Source organism: Terrapene carolina, unplaced genomic scaffold, assembly GCF_002925995.2.
Source record: "Terrapene carolina triunguis isolate 2854851 unplaced genomic scaffold, T_m_triunguis-2.0 Scaffold391, whole genome shotgun sequence".
In the NCBI taxonomy this organism is placed as follows: Eukaryota; Metazoa; Chordata; order Testudines; family Emydidae; genus Terrapene; species Terrapene triunguis.
The window spans coordinates 786,374-808,953 of NW_020664742.1; the positions used below are offsets into that span (position 1 = coordinate 786,374).

Below are 22,580 nucleotides of genomic sequence, written 5' to 3' on the forward strand. Positions count from 1 at the left end.
AGCACCCCAGGTATATTCTTGCTGAGGAAGAGGACCCCTCTTCCCCCAGAGGCAAACACATGCACTACCTTGGTTCATTTCCAAAAAATTGCAAAGATTACTGGTTACTTAAAAGCCATTAAGCAAAACTAAGGGTACGTCTACACTACCTGCCGGATCGGTGGGTAGTGATCAATCCCCGATCGCTCTGCCATCGGCTCCTGTACTCCACCACGGCGAGAGGCGGAAGCGGAGTTGACGGAGGAGCGGCGGCAGTCAACCCTGCGCTGTGAGGTAAGTCGACCTAAGATACGTCGACTTCAGCTACACTATTCTCGTTTTCCTCCCCCCCACCCACCCAATGTAGACCAGGCGTAGGAAAGTGGAGTATAGTTACACCATACCTTTTGCTAATGGACACCTATAATCGTACATAGTGCTAAAGGTATTCAGAATAGACTGAAAAAATAAACATGTGTGATATTTATTGGCTTGGGTTCTCCTGTACCAGGAACTAGAAGTTGACTTAAAAATCACGTCTGATGGGACTCCATTACATGCTGCTGATGCAGTTCTGCTTCTCCTTTAAAACAAAGAGTCCAGGTCAGCTGAATAGTCATACGTCTTCACGAAGCTTGCTACTGAGCATAAATCGTCTTACCAGGGCAGTTTCAGGCTCCAATGGAGCTACTCACAGCACCACCCCAGTACTGAATGTTTGCAGGATTACACCCTTAGGTTGCAAAAGCACCCTAGGTTTGTCTCCTCCTTGTCCAAGGCCTGGTCTACACTACGACTTTAATTCGGATTTAGCAGCGTTAATCCGAATTAACCCTTCACCCGTCCACACTACAGAGCCAGTTAATTCAAATTAAAGGGCACTTAAAATCGATTTCTGTACTCCACCTCGACGAGCGGAGTAGCGCCAAAATCGATTTTGTTAATTCGAATTAGGGTTAGTGTGGCCGCACACCACCGAATTAATGTGGTTAAATTAATGGGGTAGTGTGGACACACACCACCGAATTAATGTGGTTAAAAACCGAATTAATGTGCTTAGTGTGGCCGCGCACAATCAAATTTATACAACCTGTTTCCCAAATTCGAATTATCTAAATTCGGATTAATCCCGTAGTGTAGACATACCCCAAGTTAACGTTGTGCATGTTCCAGAACCACTTCTGTGCTCACGGTGGACAAGACTTGCCGCAAGTCAGGGCGAGGCAGCTTGGCAGTTACCTGGGGAAGCTTGCACAGCCCTTGCTCCTGCTGTCCCTAGCTCAAACCTAATGCTCTGCAGACCTGTAGGTGGAATGGTGCCAACTTCCCAGGAGGAACTAATGTACGGACTCTGTCACAGTGGGGGAACCGCCATTGTGCTGGGTAACCGCAACTTGCACAAAAGTGACACCAAGCATATGTTAGCATTCGGTCTCCAGCTCACCTGAAACCATAATAGTCGTGTAAGGTGCTCCAGACACACATTCAGCCAGGCATGCTTCAGTCTGGGGGTGAATACTGAAGACACCACAAAGGTTTAACCAGCACCTAATCCAGGCAAAGATCAGAGGCTCGTCCGTCCAGGGGAGTTAGTAAAGCTGGTTTGCCTCCCCAAGCTTTTGCTGTCATAGGACATGCTGGAAACTAAGTGCCCAGCTACGAGGCCAAGGTGCCAATGGGTTGGTAAAAATACAGAACCACCTGATGGGCCCTACCACTGATGGGGCCCCCAATTGCCCCTCTGTTCCCAGACTGCTTGAGAACATCACTGACAGAGGATTAGGATGCTGGGGGTGCCAAACCCATTCCTATGCAGCACAAAGACTGTGCACAGAGCTGTACCTCTTTGGTAAAAGACTTTGAAAGGACTTCCACTCTCAGCCCTGAGCTGTTCTGCACAGTGATCTGGCTAGCCATCCCAGTCTGCATAATTCAGCTGGTGGAGCCAAGCGCTGATGGCGGGAAGAGCTCTCGGTATGCTTCGCTGAAAACTCTGAGACAGAGATTCCCCCAGTGTGCATTCAACCAAAGAGGAAGTGAATCTGGTTTGGTTTGGTTCCCCTTGCTTTATCCATGCTGATCAGCCACCCTTACAAACAGCTAACCGAGCCTCTGTAACAGGGCCGCCCGGCGGGGGGGAGGGAGTGGGGCAATTTGCCCCGGGCACCGCAGGGGCCCCTACGAGAATATACTATTCTATAGTGTTGCAACTTTTTTATAGAAGGGGCCCCTGAAATTGCTTTGCCCCAGGCCCCCTGAATCCTCTGGGTGGCCCTGCTCTGTAATACTGTTTCTTTTTGCTGCACAGCTGGGCCGCGGCCAGTGGCTCCTTCCCCTCAGCATTCAATCACAGTCTAGTGTCCCTGTCTATCTATTGTCCTGCCCACCTGTCCCCTCCTAAGCTCTTCCAATGGACTCTTTCCAAATGCTGCCTTGACTGGCTCGTCTCCAGCTCCCTGTGGGGTCCCTTTCAGCATGGCTTCTGCCCTAGGCAGGCCTCAGAGCCCACTCTCCACAACTCTGCCCATCTCCCTGAGCTAGGTGCAGGAGAGCAGCCGCCCGTTCCCACAGGGCTGGGAGCAGCAAGATGCTCATTGGCTGCTCTCAGCTCTGCTGGCATAAGCTGAATTGCAGAGGAAATGGACATACTGAATGCAGCATAAAAGAGAACTTGGTTTTTACATCCAGGGTTGCATGTTTCCACGTTACTCAGCTCCAGCCACAGCTGTGGAGGGAGCGTCCATCCGCTTCTGTAAGAGCCGACAACACACAAAAAGGTGGTTTACCACTAACAGTGCAGCTGTCAAAAATTAACAGTTCAAATAGATTCAAAGCAATGGCTGAATTGACTCACTCCGGGGTGTGCTGGGCTGGTGCTGCAGTCTGGGAGCACCTTTTGGTACCTCGCTCAGGCACCAGCACACACAAGAAAAACAAGCAAGCAATGTCACTGACTTGAAGTAACAGCTACACGCGTGAAGCAAAGCCAACCCCAAATCTTTGTCGCACCCTCTTTGGCCCTCCAGCATCACTGAACTGCCACCCTCAGAGAGCCAAGGTCACAGACTGGGGTGGTGGGGGGTACTCTGGTTCCTCAGTGGGAGAATCAAGAGGATAGTTCACTGTAAAAACAGGCCTCTACTGACCAGCTCCACTCAATCAACCTCCGTCTGGAGCCATTGGGACCTGGGCCAAGCATGGGCTGCAGGATTGGGCTCACCTCACACAGCAGTGTGAAACGTGCATGCTTTAAGGGCTTGATCCGAAGCTCATTGAAGTGATGAGGAGTCTTTCCATTGCCTGGGACCAGGCCCCTGGAGTCTGCGTCTGCTGCCTTACTCATGCCCAGTGTCCCTTTGTCCTGAGAGTAACTCCATGGGTTTCATGGGGCTAGTCCTGGGGTAAGGTCCTGCTCAGCTGGCGTCAAGGGGGCAAGGTCAGGTCCTTAGTAGGCTATGTACTTGCCCTCCAGGAAGCGAGGAGTGTGCCAGAGTCTCCCTGGGGAAGGGTGGGGGAAGGTGCCACTGGGCTGGGAGGCAGAAAGCGTGGTTGAGGCCAGTCTCCTGCCATGGCGTAGCCACCTCAGGTCCCATGCGCATGTCTGCGGGATGGCGTTGGAGCTGCCACTGGCGGGAAGTGTTCGTGCTGCTGCAGGAACCTCAGTCTGGTGAAGCTGTGTGTGAATAAACTCCTGGTCTCATCGGAGGCTAGCGTAAGGCTTTGCTGAGGCTCCTGCCTGGCCAGCCGTATGCCCCGTGCACAGCCTTTCCTCGGCGCACAAGCCAGGGCCGCACAAGGGACAAACTGCAGCTGCTGTTTCCTTTCAGATTGCCGCGTCGCCAGAGCTGCTCGCGGCAGGAGCATCAACTTGGCACTGTCTCACAGAGGACGCCAGGCCCTCAAGGCCATTGGGATGGAAGAGCAGGTAGCCTCACTGCCTCCCTCGAGTATTGTTAAGCGAATGCCTGATGACCTTTTGTCAAGCACAGCTTTCATTTCGGTTGCTGTCTGGCTGGGAGCAGCTCGAAGCCCTAGGGACAAGCTTCTCCCTAACGTTACCCGGGAGACGTGAATACCCCAAAGCTGTTCACTGGCACGGCCTCCTGAGATCATCACCACGTCTCCTGCATGCCAGGCGCCTGGCGCTCCTCTGCTGCAGGGCCCCGGACCCTGGCAGGGCGAGGTCCCGTTTCCCCAGGAGCAGGCGTGTGCTGAGGCCATGCAGCTGGCACTCTGCTGTCGGGCCAGGGGACCTAGAGAGAGAGCACTTGCTCTTCACAGCAGCCCAGAGCCCTAGGAGGAGTAAGGACTGGGGGAGGGCAAGTATGATGTCAGTGGAAGCATCATCCGTAGTAAGCCAGGTGGGGGCATTGGTGCCAGGGAGCAGAACCGTGGGGCTGATTTTCAGGTCTAGGCCCCCAGACAGCCAGGGATAGAGCTGAATTTTCCCATATATCCTCAGCCCAGGGCCTGCTGCAAAGGCCATGGAAATCAGAGCCTTTCCACAGACCTCACTGGGCTTTGGCTCAGGCCCGCAGCATGCCATGAGCTTCGCACAGCCCGCTTGAGTGCACGCCCTGCCCCGCCTGAGAGGGGTCTAGCTGCAGCTGCTCAGGCTTGTGCCGCTTCAGATCCGAGGGGAGACTAAAGCCCAGATCATGCACAGCTTGTATCCCAGTGCAGCCCCTTGGCTCGGATTCCCACACAGGCACTGGGGGCTTTACAGACCTTTTCTAGCCAAACCAACTTGCCTGGGATTTTTATTAGAAGGAGCCGGCAGCTAATTGTCTCAGTGAGATGCAGCAGTTTTATAGCGTAGCACATCACATCACACATTGCCAGGGCCAGATTAGGGATCCCTGACTCGCTGGGCCTAGGTCCTACTGGACTTAATGGGCTTCAGGGAGTCACACACTGGCCCCTCAGCCTCGGTATCGGAGCTGAAGGTAATGGAGGTCTCTTCCCTTTTGATTTCAGATTGTGGCCAAAGGCATCCCCATGCGGGCCAGGAGGATACACACGCCCTCAGGAAACACATATTCCATCCCCTATGGAACAAAGAGCCAGGTATTTTCCTTCCACAGCTGCCCTGGGGGGAGGGACCTTTGTTTACGTTCACTGGACAGGTGTTACAGCACTGTGTAATGGTCAGGGATCGCATCCAGCCTGTGTGGATGAAAGGATGCCCTGGAGAGTGAGTGAACAGTAATTATGCATAAAACCTTCCTTATCCCCCTCTCTGCATTTTCCATTGCACCCTGTCTTGCTGGGGGTGGGCTCTGAGCTCTCGGGGAAGGGACTGTACACCTTCGGCACCATAATGATGGAACAAAGTACATATTTTGGCTGTTTTGCCTATAGTGCAAAATATATCTTGTGGCCAAGGGACATTGTAACATTTTTTGCAACCATAAAACAAATATTTTAACTTCTCTGGGTCCTCACAAAAACTGTCCCCATGGTTTGATTCTCACAATCCAACTGTGTAAACATGGCTTCCATTTCCTATGCCTTGCGATCCCCCCGGTGGGCCCATCCCATTCCCATCTCCTCTCAGCTACCAGCCCTGACACCCAGTCTTTCTGCTCCACCACATTCTTTCTCCCTGCGTTCCCCACATGCAGTCTCCCTGCCTCACCCAGCATTCCCTTCCCCCAGCCCTGCTGCCCCCTCCACTTCCCCCCATAGCAAAGAGAGCACTGCTGGACAACTGTGTACAGTTCGGGGGCTCACATCCTAAAACTGGAGAAGGTTCAGAGCCTTGTCTCGTCGTCAGCGAGATAGCTCATGTGCTTACAGGTAAGGACCCATGTCAGTGTTTGCAGGACTGCTGCCTATCATGTCATTCTCCTAATATTTTGTGCAAAAAGTGCTTCAGAAATATTCACTTCCTAAAACTGTTTTCCTGCAGTACATTCTCTCTGTGGACAGAGCAAATTTAAACCAAGAGCTGCTAACGGGTAAGTGTCCTGGCCTTTTTTGAGTGCTCCTAGCCCGTTTTCACTTTGTCCTACCTAAGGGAATCTAGGGTTGGATCAAGGATTTAAAGTAGGGCTGTCAAGTGATTAAAAAAATTAATCGTGATTAATCGTGCAATTAAAAATATTAATTATGATCAATAGCGCAATTAATCACGCTGTTAAACAATAATAGAATACCATTTATTTAAATATTTTGGATGTTTTCTACATTTTCAAATATTACAACAATTACAAAATTAAATATTATTTCAAAAACTACAACACAGAATACAAAGTGTACAGTGCTCACTTTATATTTATTTTTATTACAAATATTCGCACTGTAAAAAAACAAAAGAAATAGTATTTTTCAGTCCACCTAATTCAACTACTGTAGTGCAATCTCTCTATCATGAAAGTTGAACTTAGAAATGTAGAATTATGTACAAAAAATAACTGCTTTCAAAAACAAAACGATGTACAACTTTAGAGCCTACAAGTCCACTCAGTCCTGCTTCTTGTTCAGCCAATTGCTAAGACAAACAAGTTTGTTTACATTTACGGGAGATAATGCTGATGGCTTCTTGTTTACAATGTCACCTAAAAGTGAGAACAGGTGTTCGCATAGCACTGTTATAGCTGGCGTCGCAAGATATTTACATGCCACATGCACTAAAGATTCATATGTCCCTTCATGCTTCAACCACCATTCCAGAGGACACGCGTCCATGCTGATGATGGATTCTGCACGATAAAGATCCAAGGCAGTGAGGCCCGACACATGTTCATTTTCATCAGCTGAGTCAGATGCCACCAGCAGAAGGTTGATTTTCCTTTTTGGTGGTTCGGGTTTTGTAGTTTTCGCATCAGAGTGTTGTTCTTTTAAGACTTCTGAAAGCATGCTCTACACCTCGTCCCTCTCAGATTTTGGAAGGCACTTCAGAGTCTTAAACTTTGGTTCGAGTGTTGTAGCTATCTTTAGAAATCTCACATTGGTACCTTCTTTGCCTTTTGTCAAATCTGCAGTGAGAGTGTTCTTAAAATGAACAACATATGCTGGGTCATCATCCAAGACTGCAGTAACATGAAATATATGGCAGAATGCGGGTAAAACAGCAGGAGACATACAATTCTCCCCCAAGGTGTTCAGTCACAAATTTAATTAACATATTATTTTTTTAACGAGCGTCATCAGCATGGACGCATGTCCTCTGGAATGGTGGTTGAAGCATGAAGGGACATATGAATCTTTAGTGCATCTGGCATGTAAATATCTTGTGTCTCCAGCTACAACAGTGCTATGCGAACATCTGGACTTGTAGACTCTAAAGCTTTATATTGTTTTGTTTTTGAGTTCAGTTATATAACAAAAAAAATCTACATTTGTAAGTTGCACTTTAACGATAAAGAGATTGCATTACAGCATTTGTATGAGGTGAAATGAAAAATACGTCTTTTGTTTGTTATTTTTACAATGTAAATATTTGTAATTAAAATAATAATATGAAGTTAGAAGAAGGAGCAGGTTGACCCGGAGGCGGATATGAGTACAGGCTTCTTTACTGCGATACTTGTTCCCCTGGACCCAATTGTCCAGTAAGCACCGAATTAGTTACAGCACATTCTTTTTGTTTGTTAGTATGTACACACCTACATTTGTTACAACACCCCAAAACCCTTATTAAGTAATAAAACACCCATTTTGTTAGTAAACCCACCCTATCTATTGTGCACAGCATTACACACATTACACAGGCATTTTACCTTGAAAATACATTTCTTTGCAATAATTTGTTGCCACAAATCTCCCTGGTCAGCAATTCTCAGGGGAGGGAGGAAGGGGCCATAAGCCAGGGCTTGGTTATGTCGCTGGGAAAGGAAGGGAGGAGGAGATACCACGGCTTTACCCAAAAGGTATCCTTTAGATCCCCACATTTCTTATGCAGCTGCAACACTTATCAATTCTTACTAGCAACAGGGAAGGGCGAATTATGGCAACTTATTTATTAAACAAAGAACTCCAGCCTTCTTATGCCTTTGTCCCCTCATGCCATGTCCGCACATTCGCAGCTTCCCAGGTCTCTACTTAACCCATACATGGCCCAATAAAAGTGAGCACGGTACACTGTGTGTTCTGTGTTGTAACTGAAATCCATATATTTGAAAATGTAGAAAAAACATCCAAAAATATTTAATACATTTCAATTGGTATTCTATTGTTTAACAGTGCGATTAAAATGGCGATTAATTGCAATTAATTGACAGCCCTAATTTAAAGGCTGTGGTGCTGTAGAGATGTAGTATAGATGCTTCCTGCATCGTTTTCCCATCAATGTAGGCAATCCAGCTCCCCAAGCAGCGGTCGCTAGGTCAATACCTACATTGTTCTGTCGACCTAGCCATGTCTACGCAGGGGCGGGGTGGGGGTGGCGGGTGAGGTTGGCTTAACTAGGGCACTCAGGGGGGTGAAATTTTCACACCCCTGAGCTACGAAGCTAGGTTGATCTAAGTTTTAAGTGGGTTAAGTTTCCAAAATGCTGCTCTGGTTCTCCAAGGGTTCTGGGTCTCTTGACGATAGTCAGAAGCCACTATCAGAGTCTACAACTACAGACTAACATGTAGCTTTTGAAGACATGTCTTGAAGAATACTTAAAACTTATCTAGAGTGTTTTCTATCTGAAAGTAGAAAGGCATTTTACAAACATTAACCCCCCTCCCCCCAACACACCTCTATGGTAGGAAAATAGTGTGCTCGTTTGACAGAGGAATAAACTTGGACTAGAGAGAGTAAGGGCCAATGTTACAAAAGTTGTTACAAACTTTGGGGTGCCTCATTTTGGGGTTGCCTAATTGTCTCTAACCGGGTGCCAGAATTAGCAGGCCCTTCTGAAAATTTGGCCCTGAATTCTGTGGCCAGGCTCTCACTCCCAATCCGTGGCCATTGTGGAAGTCGGCTTTAGGACTCCAAACGCCCCGTGTTCTGGTCTGGCACCTAGAACACATTTTAAGGGAGAAACTAGCAGCAGCATTTAAAACAAAGTTCTGTGGCCCTGATATGTAAATTTGTTTTAAGGACTGATTTCCAAAGCACTAGCTCTGAGACAGCATCCTGACGCACATGGAAACTGAGCCAACAGATTAGACATTCATTGAAAAACAGCTGATATCACAGGGGATTTTGATGGTGGGGGATGTTGAAGATTGGGTGAGATAATCTGAACTGTTCCTAATGATCTGCTTTGTGTATAAATAAGGAGAAAGTTGACAGGAAAGCTAAATAACCCATCTCTTCAGTGTATTTGCATTCTACTGAGTTGAACTGAACACTGAGTTTGGAATGCAACATGGAGTGATTTAACATTACTAGGAAAAAAGTCAGTACTTGCAGCATGTTACAAAGTGGTTACGTGTCAGCCATACAGCTGGGTGGCCACATTCTGCCCTCAGATGCATGCACATATCTCCCATTGGCTGCTGGGGGGTCACACAGGCCCTGTCTCTGTGATGATTCCTATAGCGCAGGGACAGGAGTCATGGCAGTATCTGAAGATTGTCTCGGGGAACAAGAATACTTTGCCAGGATGTATTGCACTTAGTAAATACTTTTCACAAGTTTTAACCATAAACTCTCCCTCTCCCCCCCCACTAGAAGGAATCTAATTTGATCAAAGAGATAAAAGGCTCCATACTTCAGCGGCACTCTCTGGGCTAGCACAATCCATTACACTGAAACTTCTTTTCTTTTCACAGCTGCTGAGAAGTACCCCAATGCTACGTTGTACTTTGGACACAAGCTGCTCCGCTGCCACGTTGAATCAGGGCTATTAACCTTACAAGGGTAAAGCAGGCCCCATCCCTGAGAGTGCTCTCTTCATAGAGCTTTTGCCTAATAATTACTCCAAACAATCAACTGGGCAAGTCTGTTCACAACCAGTTTGTTATTTCTGAACTGACCCTTGATGTCAGGTTTGTGAAGACTCCGACATTGCAGCAGTTTTCATGAAGAGTTGAAAAGCGCCAAAGCAACTTCATCCGCAATAAGCCAGACACGTGGATTTATTTGTTTCTGCAAGTAACCAACATGCTTGTCTTGCCACCTTTAGTTTTCCGTCCATGTCCTGGCTAGACAGTCTCCCCCAAGTTAAGGTGATAACTTGGTTTCTGTGACCCGGCAGGTTTGGATCACACCCCGGCATCATCAGCATTGAACCAGTCTGCCAGATTTATGATGTGTGTGTCCTCCTGGGAGGGGACCTTAGTGGCCATTGTGCAAAGGTGTCTGTCTGGGTATTCAAATACACACTGTTCTAGCTGGGCGTGACATACGATATCAAACCCAGCACGGCCCTGAAACGCTGGCGGCTGCTGTCAGCGCTAGGACACCCTGTAAACAGAAGCCTTTTACAAAAGCTGTGGCGGCTAGTTCACAAACACCAACTTTAATAACCTACAGACTAAGTCTTTACTCCACCCCCAGAGCTTATTAACTGACGGCCGGGACCTGGGGTTCCGCACCTTCCTCCGCAGCATGGGGCATAGGCTGCCTGCGGGGATCACCTGGGCATGTCTCACCTTCTCCATTGCAGGGCCTCGGGTGCAGGTGGCACCTTGCCAGGCCGCCCAGAGGATTCAGGGGGCCTGGGGCAAAGCGGGGGGAGCACTTGTACTCACCGGGCGGCGTTCCGAGTCTGCGGCGGCGGCAGCGGCTGGTCCTTCAGTTGCTCAGTGTCTTCGGCAGCACTGAAGGACCCACCGCCGAAGTGCCGCCGAAGACCCGGACCGCCGCCGGGTGAGGAAAGGGATTCTCAGCCAGGGCTCGCGCGGCCCCTGCGGGGCCCGGGGCCTGGGACAAATTGCCCCACTTGCCCCCCCCTGACCCCCCGGGTGGCCCTGCACCTTGCTCTCTCCTGCTCACTGCCTGTGGCGCACAACAGTTTAGTCTCTGATGCCTGAAATGCTTTGGTCTAACTCAAGTCACCGAGCTCAGCACAGGTATCGGGGTGAAATGTAACAGCCTGTGATAGGCAGGGGGTCAGACTCAATGGCCTCATCTGGCCTTGAACTCTATAAAATCTGCATTGACCAGACAGTCTCTTCATACACCTAGAGGCTAAAAACAGTACCAAAAAATGGAGTCCAGAAGAGTCCTTCGACACCTCTTCATCAGAGTACAAACGGCCCATCCACCCTGGCCGCTGGTGCTGTGGGTGTTCACTGGTCCAGACCAAAGTCCTGCTGCCTCATTCTAATGATTTCTCTTGTTTTTCAGACCTGACCAAAGACCCATGGAAGTCACTTGTGACCTCATAGTGGGATGCGATGGAGCCTTTTCTACAGTCAGAAAGCAGTTCATGCGGCAAACATGCTTTAACTACAGCCATGTGTACATTCCTCATGGGTACATGGAGTTGACCATCCCACCCAAGGATGGGGATGTAAGTAGCCACCCTCCATCCTGCGCTCTGCTGTAACGCCCTGGTCCCTGGTCCAGCGACCCTTCTAGAAATCCCTTTTAAGAATGTTGGCTCTCGAGGAGGGATGGGGCTGGTCCCACCTCTCAGAGCTATTATTTCAGGGTCCCTGCAGACTCAGACATCACTGCAATGTTCCTGTTTTCAAGATTATCACAGGATCCGTAAGAGCTGGTAGAACCAGTGAATCTCGGCTTTAAAACAGGTGGTAGCATAAGGCAATTGCTTGTTAGCACAGGACTTGCAAACAGTGAGTATTTGGGCTCTGCTCAATACCTGAGCATCCCTGGGGGGAGACCTTAGGACCCACAGAGGCCCTTCTGCACGCCCTCCTCTCCCACCAGTGCTTGGAATTAGACGCAGCTTTCACTGAACTGACAGCTCCTTTCCTTCTGGGGGAGGGCTCCTGCAGTCAGTCTCTGGTGCTGAAGGAAAAAGGAAGAAAGTGCTGCCCTGGCTCCGGGAAGCCAGTAGGTGGTGATGTCAGCAGCCAGTCTAGGACACCACTAGGGCGGGGCACTAATGATTGCAAATGGAGGAAGAGTAGGGTTGCCAGGCATCCAGTTTTCGACAGTCGAAAAGGGACCCTGGTGGCTCCGATCAGCACTGCCAACCAGGCCGTTAAAAGTCCTGTCGGCGGTGCTGCGCTGCCCCCACCCTGAGCACCGGCTCTGCACTCGCACTGGCCGGGAACCATGGCCAATGGGAGCTGGGGGGGGGCAGTGCCTGCAGGCGAGAGCAGCACACGAAGCCTCCTGCCGCCGCCTCCCTCGCTTAGGAGCCGGAGCTACTGCTGACTGCTTCTGGGGAGCAGCGTAGTGCCAGGACAGGCAGGGAGCCTGCCTTAGCCCCACTGCACCACTGACCGGGAGCTGCCCGAGGTAAACCCGTGCCCCAACCCCTTACCCCAGCCCTGAGCCCCCCCAAACCCAGAGCCCCCTCCTGCATCCCAAACCATTCATTCCCGGCCCCACCCCAGAGCCTGCATCCCCTCCTGCACCCCAGTCTCAACCTGCAGCCCCCCCACACTTTGAATCCCTTGGCCCCACCCCCAGCCTGGAGCCTTCTCCTGCATCCCAAACCCCACATCCCCAATCCCACCCCAGAGCCCGCACCCCCAGCCCAGAGCCTGTACTCCCTCCCACTGCCCAACCCCCTGCCTCAATCCGCAGCCCCTTCCCACCTTCCGAATCCCTTGGCTCCACCCCCCAGCCTGAAGCCTCCTCCTGCACCCCAAATCCTTCATCCCCAGCCCAGAGCCTGCACCCCCAGTTAGAGCCCTCACCCCCTCCCACACCCCAACCCCCTGTCCCAGCCCCAGTGAAAGTGAGTGAGGGTGGGGGAGAGCGAGCCACCGAGGGAAGGGGAATGTAGTGAGCAGGGGCGGGACCTCGAGAAGGGGCAGGGGAGAGGCCTCGGGGCAGGGGGCGGGGGTAGGGTGTTCGGTTTTGTGCAATTAGAAAGTTGGCAACCCTAAGGAAGAGGCAGGAGTGAGTGGGGTGGGGATGACAGGGAAACGACCCAGCTTGCTAAGGCTTTTACCACCTGTAAATGGTGCAGTGTCCTTCTGCCCTGCCTGCCTCTCTGCAGGGGTGATCTGTGGGTAACAGGCTTGCTAACGAGACACTGACCAGTCCCTTCCTTTCAGTTTGCCATGGAAGAGAATTACCTTCACATCTGGCCCAGGAACACCTTCATGATGATAGCGCTGCCTAACCTGGTAAGAACCCACCATTGCCAATCCTTTCGGGGCACAGGGACGGCTCCAGGCCTGGCTCCTGCAGAAGCTCTGGGACTGGGAGGGGGCTTGGGGAGACACGCAGACCCTAGCACTGCCATGGTGAGCGGGGTGCACTCTTTAACCCAGGGAGGCCCACAGCCTGAATCCGTGCTCTGCTGCTGACGGGGGCCATGATGGGGTGGGGAGAGGTCTCTCGTGCCCTTTCCCAGTTGTGCACCACTCCCACGTAAAGGCCAGCCACAATCTGACCCTCTGTGGAACAGACCAGGAAAGTGCAGACCCTGTGTGAAAGGGCCTGACTCCAAATTGACACAAAGCTGGGCCTGTCTGCAGGGGATAACACACTGCTAGCAAGTGGTGTAGCAATGCGTGAGTGGGGGAGGAACAGGTGGAGGTGGAAACGGCAGCCCCACAGAGGCTGGCAGGACACACCTAGCCCGTGCAGATACAGCTCAGATCCTCCCTGCAGCTCATCAGCACTTTAACCCAACTCCTCTTTAGAAACTCCTGATGGCAAATGCCCACACTGTCAGAGTTCCCCTGGCTGTGCGGCACCCTCACACCAACCCTTCTGGTGACCTTGGCCATGGTGCCTGGTCCCAGAACGTGAGGCTGAGACTGGCCATGGGCCCACCTGTGCATGGCTGGAGAAGGCGTATTATGGAACACGGTACTAGGTTCAGTTCCTTTACTCCAAGGTAAGGAGAACAGAGACGAGGTCCAAGCTGCCCTCCAGTGAGCTGCATTCAGTAGGTTAGAGCACTCCCTCCTGCCCTGAAAAGCTATGGCCATGAATGCACATGGGCAGACAGCCAAGTCCAAGCAGCACTTTGCATTTGTACACCTGGTGCAAGGATAAATGTTCTTTAGACAGCTGGGTCTGCTGGGGATTCCAGCCCTGGCACATGGGCGAAGAGAATGCTCCATAATGCAGGTTCAGACAAAGGCAAAGGGCCTGCTCCTGTTCCTTTAAAAGCAATGGCAGTTTGGTCACTGACTTTGGCAGGCGCAAGCCAGAGCCAGCCCATCCTCCTGGCAGAGGACTTGGCGAGCAAACTGGGCCTTTCCAATATCCCCCTCCCTTACAGGCCTCCCCTGTCCTGCTTCACAGGACAGCATCCTCCTCCTGCCAGCCTCACCACCTGATCCCTGCACTGAGCTCCACTTCCTCCTTTCCCACTTCTCCCATTCTCTGCTCCCCCCAACTCCCCTGCAACCACAAGTGCCTCCCAACCAGCCAACCAACCCCCACTGGGTTTCCCACTGCAATAGAAATACAGCCAAGCACATACGTAGAAGCAATACCCGCCACCACCTGCCCTACCAAGTCATGGCCATGACCCATCTGTGCTCTAGCGCCTTCTCCCACCTTTGCTCCCTGTCTGCGGCTTGCGTGCGCTCGGGGACAGGCCTCTCCTCGATGCTTGGCACATGCCGAGACCGTTGTGGGCACTATGAAGATACAAACAATCAATGACAACAGCAAGAGGGGAAATGGGGCAGCTGTTGCAGTCCTCACCCCCCTTCCCAAGCTGAGCTGTTTGCCTCCCTCGCTGAGGTCCCCGGCTGAGCTCTGTGCTGCATCTCCAAGCGTGCAGGGCTCATCTCCACCCTCTCAGCATCTCTTTGAATATCCCTTTGAACCCACAGGATAAGTCGTTCACGTGCACGCTCTTCATGCCCTTCGAGGAGTTTGAACGGCTCACGACAGGCGATCAAGTGCTGGATTTCTTCCAAACCTACTTCCCAGATTCAATTCCCCTCATAGGAGCGTAAGTATTATTTCTGGTGTTTCTTTGTTAATTAGCGCACTGCCGTAAAGCAACAGGGATGTGTCGAGCACTCGAGTGTTCACCTAGGGCTGGTGATTTCATGCTCTAGTGCGAATCAGCGGGGACTCTGCCTCATGTGACAAATGCAGGACACTACAGGTTCTTTGGGAGTGGATCTCTGTATTTCTCTAGACACCAGATATATTGCAGAACGGATGGGTAGGAGAAGAGACTGAAGACTGATTTGTACTTCCAATGGGCATAACGAGTAGGAAGGTCAGGCTGCCCTTCACCAGGTGATAAGCTGTGTTGTCTGTAGTCATTAGACCACACTCCATTCCCAGAGCCAGAAACAGAAACCAGGAGTTCTGATTCCCAGCATTCAACTCCAGTCTCCCAGTTACGTAATCTACTGGCCAGGTGTGTATCACATGCCCTTCTGGTGACTGGAAAACTTTGGGGATACCAGCCTCCTACTGCTAACAGTTAATGCTTTAGCTGAATGGTAGGGTTTGGAGCTCTGGATCTGAAGGCCCTGGGTGACCACACACGTGAGGGCCATTTGGCTGCACATGACTGAATGTCTGCTTTGTCCATTTTTGTTTACTGAAAACCTAGACTGTCACTGTCCCAGCCTGGCCCATTACTGCAGTGTAGGGCCATCAGTCTGTAGCAAGCAGACCCAGCTACAAGGTCCCATGTGCTTCCCAGGTAGCTGGATCTGGGCAGAGTCTAGTCCCCATTTCCAGCTCTGGGTCCATAATATACAATCCCAGGCTCTGATCTTTTTTCTGAGCCCATCCTTGAGACATGGGACTCTGGTTTCCAGACTCTGGAACCAGTGCCTCAGACCTCCTGAGCCCCCCAGAGCGCCATCTACCTGTGGTCACTCTGGCTTCTAGCTTAACCCCTTCAGGGACAACATAGTCCTTGTTGCCAAGAAGGCGAACGGCATTTTGGGCTGTATAAGTAGGGGCATTGCCAGCAGATCAAGGGACGTGATCGTTCCCCTCTATTCGACATTGGTGAGGCCTCATCTGGAGTACTGTCTCCAGTTTTGGGCCCCACACTATAAGAAGGATGTGGGAAAAATTGGAAAGAGTCCAGCGGAGGGCAACAAAAATGATTAGGGGGCTGGAGCACATGACTTACGAGGAGAGGCTGAGGGAACTGGGCTTATTTAGTCTGCAGAAGAGAAGAGTGAGGGAGGATTTGATAGCTGCTTTCAACTACCTGAAAGGGGGTTCCACAGAGGATGGATCTAGACTGTTCTCAGTGGTACCAGATGACAGAACAAGGAGTAATGATTCAAGTTGCAGTGGGGGAGGTTTAGGTTGGATATTAGGAAACACTATTTCACTAGGAGGGGGGTGAAGCACTGGAATGGGTTACCTAGGGAGGTGGTGGAATCTCCTTCCTTAGAGGTTTTTAAGGTCAGGCTTGACAAAGCCCTGGCTGGGATAATTTAGTTGGTGTTGGTCCTGCTTTGAGCAGGGGGTTGGACTAGATGACCTCCTGAGGTCCCTTCCAACCCTGATATTCTATGGCAGGAAAGCAAGGAACAGGGCTTAGCCAAGGACTGTCTTAACCACAGTCATTTTACTCATAAGCACTAATGAGTTACAGGTCTTCAGAAAATAAAAGTTCTGAGGTACTCCAGACTGATCTCACCCCTCCTGTGAGTCCGAGGATTTCTCCATATTCCAGGCTAGGCAGAGTTCCTCCTCCCCTGTGTCTCCTGCTTCCAGGTGGTGATGGTTGGCAGCACCCCACTCTTAAACAGTCTGTCGCTTTTTAACCATGTGCTCAGCGGGAAGGTTCCAGCCCCCTCCCCAGTTAGATTTGCCCCATCCGTGTAGAAAAGCTCATCGACCCATGGGGGTGAGCCAGTAGTTGAGCCAGTCAAGCTGATAACCCCAGATTGTTGTCTTAGTGACTTTTCTGTGAAACTCCTTTTCTGGGCAGCGCGGCTCTCTGGAATGCCATTCAATAGGCTGCCTTGGGCAAGTTCAGACATGTTCAGCACACAATACCAAGCGGAGAACACAATTCGTATGGACATACCAACTCTGTCACAATTACATAGAAAACCCCACCCATGTCCAAAGAACGTTGCAAAGTCAAGCTCTCCGAAGGTAGGAAATGCCAGAATTAAGGTTGCTGAGCCACCTTAATTCATCCCCCTTGTGCATGTGCATTACAACACAGTCATTATTACATAATCACATAGTGTTTTGCAACAAGACCTTTGCTTCGTTCAGTGCCCAAGGATGGACCTGCTCAGGACTGAATCAGGGTTGTGCAGTGAAGGAGGCTGGTGTCTGTAGGACCCTGTCTCATTTGTTGCAGAAGTTGGAAGATGCGTAGTGAATAAGTCAGGGATTGCCAGAGGAGAAGGGACAGTTTTATGGTTAAGACAACTGGCTTCCATCCCTGCCGCTGCCACAGAATTTCTGCGTGATGCTGGGAAACCAACCTTGTCACCGGTGGCCACTAACTGCATGCTCCCCTTTCGCTCGGTGGCTAGTTTGACGTCCAGGGGGCTGATTATCAATGTGTCATTTTTAAATACCGCTGGGCTGGTCCTGACATGGCCCTTTTGCTAGCAGAACAATGAGATATGTGAAACCTGTCGCTGACTCCAATATCCCCTAACCAGGCCCTGAGTTCCAGAGAAGTCAGTGTGATGTGAGCATCTTTGCTGCCACCTACAGACCAGTCTCCAGCATTACACAACTGCCTTCCCTGGAGACTAGTGGGAGAGTGAAGTATCAGGGGGTAGCCGTGTTAGGGTATGTCTACACTACAGGATTAATCCGAATTTAGATAATTCGAATTTGGGAAACAGGTTGTATAAATTCGATTGTGCGCGGCCACACTAAGCACCTTAATTCGGTTTTAAACCACATTAATTCGGTGGTGTGCGGCCACGCTACCCCATTAACTTAAACACAGTAATTCGGTGGTGTGCGTCCACACTAACCCTAATTCGAATTAACAAAATCGATTTAGGCTCTACTCCGTTCGTCGAGGTGGAGTACAGAAATCGATTTAAAGGGCCTTTTAATTCGAATTAACTGGCTCTGTAGTGTGGACGGGTGAAGGGTTAATTCGGATTAAGGCAGCTAAATCCGAATTAAAGTCCTAGTGTAGACCAGGCCTTAGTCTGTATCCACAAAAAAACAACAAGGAGTCCGGTGGCACCTTAAAGACTCCTTGTTGTTTTTAGTGGGAGAGTGAGTTACTTCAGCAGAGAACATTTTCCACATTGGCCACTCGTTTTTCTCCCGCAGTGGTGGGGAGGCACTCAGGTGGTGACAAGTGGCACAGAAAAGCTCCTCAGAGAATGAGGGAATGAATATTTCTGTATTCAGAGCCGGGGGCACTAGTGTACTGGGAACGAGGCAGAAACAACACCCTGAAGAACAAGAATAAAACAAAGCATTGAATTGCTGCCTCATTTCCTGAGCCGAGTCTGCCCTGAGCACTGAATGAGGCAGGGGCCCTGTGGGAAAGACAGTGGGGGCCAAAAGGCAGCCGAGAGTCCGCACAGCATAAGGGATGCCCAACTTGCCCTCTGCACCATCCACTCCACTCAGCCCGGAGCAGAAAGGGCGTTATGGGTTCCAACTGCCCATTGGGTCCCGTCAGCTGGTGCAATCTAGAGCAACCTGCTGGGGCAGGTGTGTCATAAGAATCAGGGGACCCGTAACCAGGCCAGATTCTCTCCTGCAGATTCAGAACTGGCTCCTTATGTCCTCATTGTGCCTACCTGGCCCTGTGGAAGAGTTGACTCCTGGCTGGGGCACCCCCTTGTGGCTGAGCATGGGGTAGCATCTCTTTCCTCTCTAGCACCTTGGCCGATGGTTGCTCTGACCCTGCAGTGGTCTGCCCCTCCTCGTGACTTGGCTGTCCAGCCAGGTCATGTTTTATTTCCACCCCATCTGTTCAGGGTAACAGAAAGTCCAACCCCCTCACATCAGGTTTTAGAACCGCAGGGCCCGGAGCCAGGCCACAAACACCTTCTCGTCCCGGGGCTTTTAAAAGTTCCTATCCCCTTGTATCAGGGGGATTTTCATGCCACCTTCCCTGGTGGCTGGTAGAGGAACCCAGGTGCCCCTTCCCCTCGGGGTTCCAGCCTAGGAACCCTGCACTGAGTAGGCACTGTCTGTCTCTTCAGACCCACCCCCTGCTATTTCCCTGGGCCTCTTCCTACCAGACCCCGTCAGCAGCCCTTCCCAGGCCCATTGTGTCCCTGTACTCTTCTCAGGCTCCCTGAGCTTTGGGACTGCACCCCTCCTTCCAGGCCATGATTCACAGTCCTCCAACACATCCCAAACCTCAACCCTTTGGCCCTTCCTGGGCTGGAGCCTCATCAGTCCTGCCCAGATACTCTGCTCCTTTGCAGGCCTGGCCTACACCTAAAATGTGGCTGACCTAGCTCCGTCCCTCGGGAAACCTACCCCCCGAAGAGGTAACTCAGAGCAGACACCGCTGGGTTGGCAGAGAATCAGCCTAGCGCCTGCCTCTCACGGGAGGGGATTTACCACAGCAACAGAACACCCCTCCCATGGCTGTAGCGAGCGTCTGCACCACAGCACGTGTCATGTAGCCATCCCCTCAGAGGCAGGCCTGCCCAGCCGCCTCCCTCCAAGGTGTTTCCCTCCAGGAGCTCTTTCCGGCCTTGTGTGGAAGTCAGTCTCCTTCCCAGATGGCCCTGCTGACTGACCTACTTAACACCCCTCTAGGTGCCAAGGGCTAGCTTAGCTGAGGGCTGACGCTCCCATTAGCTCTCAGGACCCAGGTGGTGTATACGCCTATCGCAGGCCCCCCTCACCACAGTATCTGCGTGTTTCACCATCTTTAATGTGCTTATCCTCACAGCTCCTCTTTGACAGGTGGGAAACTGAGGCACAGAGAAACTGAGTGACTTGCCCAAAGTCACACAGAAAGCCTGTGGCGGAGCAGTGTATTGTAGCTGGATCTCCCAGATACCAGGGTGATACCCTAACCACTGGACCATCCTTCCCCGCTGGCAATGTCCCTCTCCCGCTCCTGTGTTGGGCAGATCTCCCAGTGCCGGAGGGCCCATGAGCCAACCTGCGATGGCATATTTCGGGTACTGGCGCAGGCTCCCTGCTCCCCTCCGCTTGGGGGTAGCAGGGCCCCCTCAGGACTTACCTCAGCCGCAGCGGGTGTGTTTGCTTGGCTGGGGGGGTTTGGCCCAGCGCACCCTCCTTCTTCTGCACTACAGAGTTGTCAGCTGCGCTGGTGACAAGGGTGCCAGAGCAGTGAGTCCTGGTGCGAAGGCCCATCAAGTTCAATGGGGCAGCTTCTGCCCTCTCAGCGCTGTTGTTGCAGGCTCAGGCAGATGCTGCTGCATCCCTTACACGTGAGTCACTTCACAGCCCCCGGAGGCCTGGGAACGTACTTTTTTATGGAAGCTGAGACTCTGGCACAGTCCCAAGCGTCCAGGAGCTGGGCCCCAGCCATGAGTATCTAGGCCTGGATCCTCAAAGGGAGTTGGCACTGCAGTGCTCAGTGTCACCACGCCTCACTTCCAGGGGCCTCGGAAACCCTAGGAATGCCCTGCAATTCCCACAGCCCAAGCGAGGCGCCCAGGGTCCTACACGACAAATAGGGAGAGACAGGCGCCGGGGGGGGGGCCATCCATAGAAGGCCGCACGCTAGGCGGGCGCTGCCTCAGCAAGCCAATGGGAGATGCCAACCAGAGAGGTGTGTGCAAAGCCCCGCTTCCCTCACAGAGTTTGGTGCCTAAATGCAGGCTTCAGGGTGGGGCCTATTTCTGCTAGCGACTCACGAGCTGGGGAAAACAGGTGCTCTCCCACCAAACTCATAGTAAGAGAATCAAAAAAGTGCCACTGTGGCTAAAGAAGAAAGTAAAAGAAGCAGTGAGAGGCAAAAAGGCGTCCTTTAAAAAGTGGAAGTTAAATCCTAGCGAAGAAAATAGAAAGGAGCAAAAACTCTGGCAAATAAAGTGTAAAATATCATTAGGAAGGCCAAAAAAGAATTTGAAGAGCAGCTAGCCAAAGACTCAAAACATAATTGCAAAAATTTTTTAAAGTACATCAGAAGCAGGAGGCCTGCTAAACAACCAGTGGGGCCATTGGACAATCGAGGTGCTAAAGGAGCACTCCAGGAAGACAAGGCCATTGCGGAGAAACTAAATGAATTCTTCACAGTGGACGAGAAGCTGGATATGAGTCAGCAGTGTGCCTTTGTTGCCAAGAGGGCTAATGGCACATTGGCCTTCATTAGTAGGAGTATTGCCAGCAGATCGAGGGAAGTGATTATTCCCCTCTATTCATCACTGATGAGGCCACATCTGGAGTATTACATCCGGTTTTGGGCCCCCCACTACAGAAGGGATGTGGACAAATTGGAGAGAGTCCAGCGGAGGGCAACGAAAATGATTAGGGGACTGGGGCACATGACGTATGAGGATTGGCTGAGGGAACTGGGCTTATTTAGTCTGCAGAAGAGAAGAATGAGGGGGGATTTGATAGCAGCCTTCAACTACCTGAAGCGGGGTTCCAAAGAGGATGGACCTCGGCTGTTCTCAGTGGTGACAGATGACAGAACAAGGAGCAATGGTCTCAAGTTGCAGTGGGGGAGGTCTAGGTTGGATATTAGGAAACACTATTTCACTAGGAGGGTGGTGAAGCACTGGAATGTGCTCCCTAGGGAGGTTTTTAAGGCCCGGCTTCATAAAGCCCTGGCTTGGATGATTTAGTTGGGGTTGGTCCTGTTTTGAGCAAGGGGTTGAAGTAGATACCTCCTGAGGTCTCTTCCAACCCTAACCTTCTATGATTCTATGAACATGATTTGTTGGGGAAGAGTTCAACATGGTATTCGTAAAGGGAAATCATGCCTCACTAGTCTACTAGACTACTTTGAGGGGGTCAACAAGCATGTGGACAAGAGTGATCCAGTGGATATAGTGTACTTAGATTTTCAAAAAGCCTTTGATAAGATCCCTCACCAAAGGTTCTTAAGCAAAGTAAGCGGTCATGGGATAACAGGGAAAGTTCTCTCATGGATTGGTAACTGGTTAAAAGATAGGAAACAAAGGGTAGGAATAAATGGTCAGTTTTCAGAATGGAGAGATGTAAATAGTTGTGTCCCCCAGGGTCTGTACTGGGACCAGTTCTGTTCAATGTATTCATAAATGATCTGGAAAAAGGGGTAAACAGTGAGGTGGCAAAATTTGCAGATGATACAAAACTACTTAGGATAGTTACGTCCAGTGCTGACTGTGAAGAGTTACAAAGGGATCTCACAAAACTGGGTGTCTGGGCAAGAAAATGGCAGATGAAATTCAATGTTGATAAATGCAAAGTAATGCACATTGGAAAACATAATCCCAGCTATACATATAAAATGATGGGTTCTAAATTAGCTGTTACCATTCAAGAAAGCGATCTTGGAGTCATTGTTAATAGTTATCTGAAAAAATCCACTCAATGTGCAGCAGCAGTCAAAAAAGCGAACAGAATCTTGGGAATCATTAGGAAAAGGTTAGATAATAAAACAGAAAATATCATATTGCCTCTATATAAATCCATGGTACACCCACACCGTCAGTACTGCCCCATCTCAACAGGGCCGGCTCCAGGCACCAGCTTCTCAAGCAGGT

The 22,580-nt window shown here is 50.9% G+C and overlaps 1 protein-coding gene across 2 annotated transcripts in view; it reads left to right on the plus strand.

Moving 5' to 3' along the window:
* Window positions 1-22,580, plus strand: part of KMO (kynurenine 3-monooxygenase) — a 42,803-nt gene that overhangs the window by 5,869 nt on the left and 14,354 nt on the right. The window contains exons 1-8 of one of the 2 annotated variants that reach the window (XM_024201227.3): window positions 197-273; window positions 3,807-3,904; window positions 4,957-5,046; window positions 5,891-5,939; window positions 9,690-9,777; window positions 11,209-11,374; window positions 13,059-13,130; window positions 14,802-14,923. In XM_024201227.3, coding sequence (XP_024056995.2) covers window positions 3,893-3,904; window positions 4,957-5,046; window positions 5,891-5,939; window positions 9,690-9,777; window positions 11,209-11,374; window positions 13,059-13,130; window positions 14,802-14,923 — 599 coding nt within the window. In that variant the 5' untranslated portion in view covers window positions 197-273; window positions 3,807-3,892. Of the gene's footprint in view, window positions 1-196; window positions 274-3,806; window positions 3,905-4,956; window positions 5,047-5,890; window positions 5,940-9,689; window positions 9,778-11,208; window positions 11,375-13,058; window positions 13,131-14,801; window positions 14,924-22,580 lie in introns of those variants that run through there. The other variant, XM_024201228.3, reaches the window with a different exon arrangement.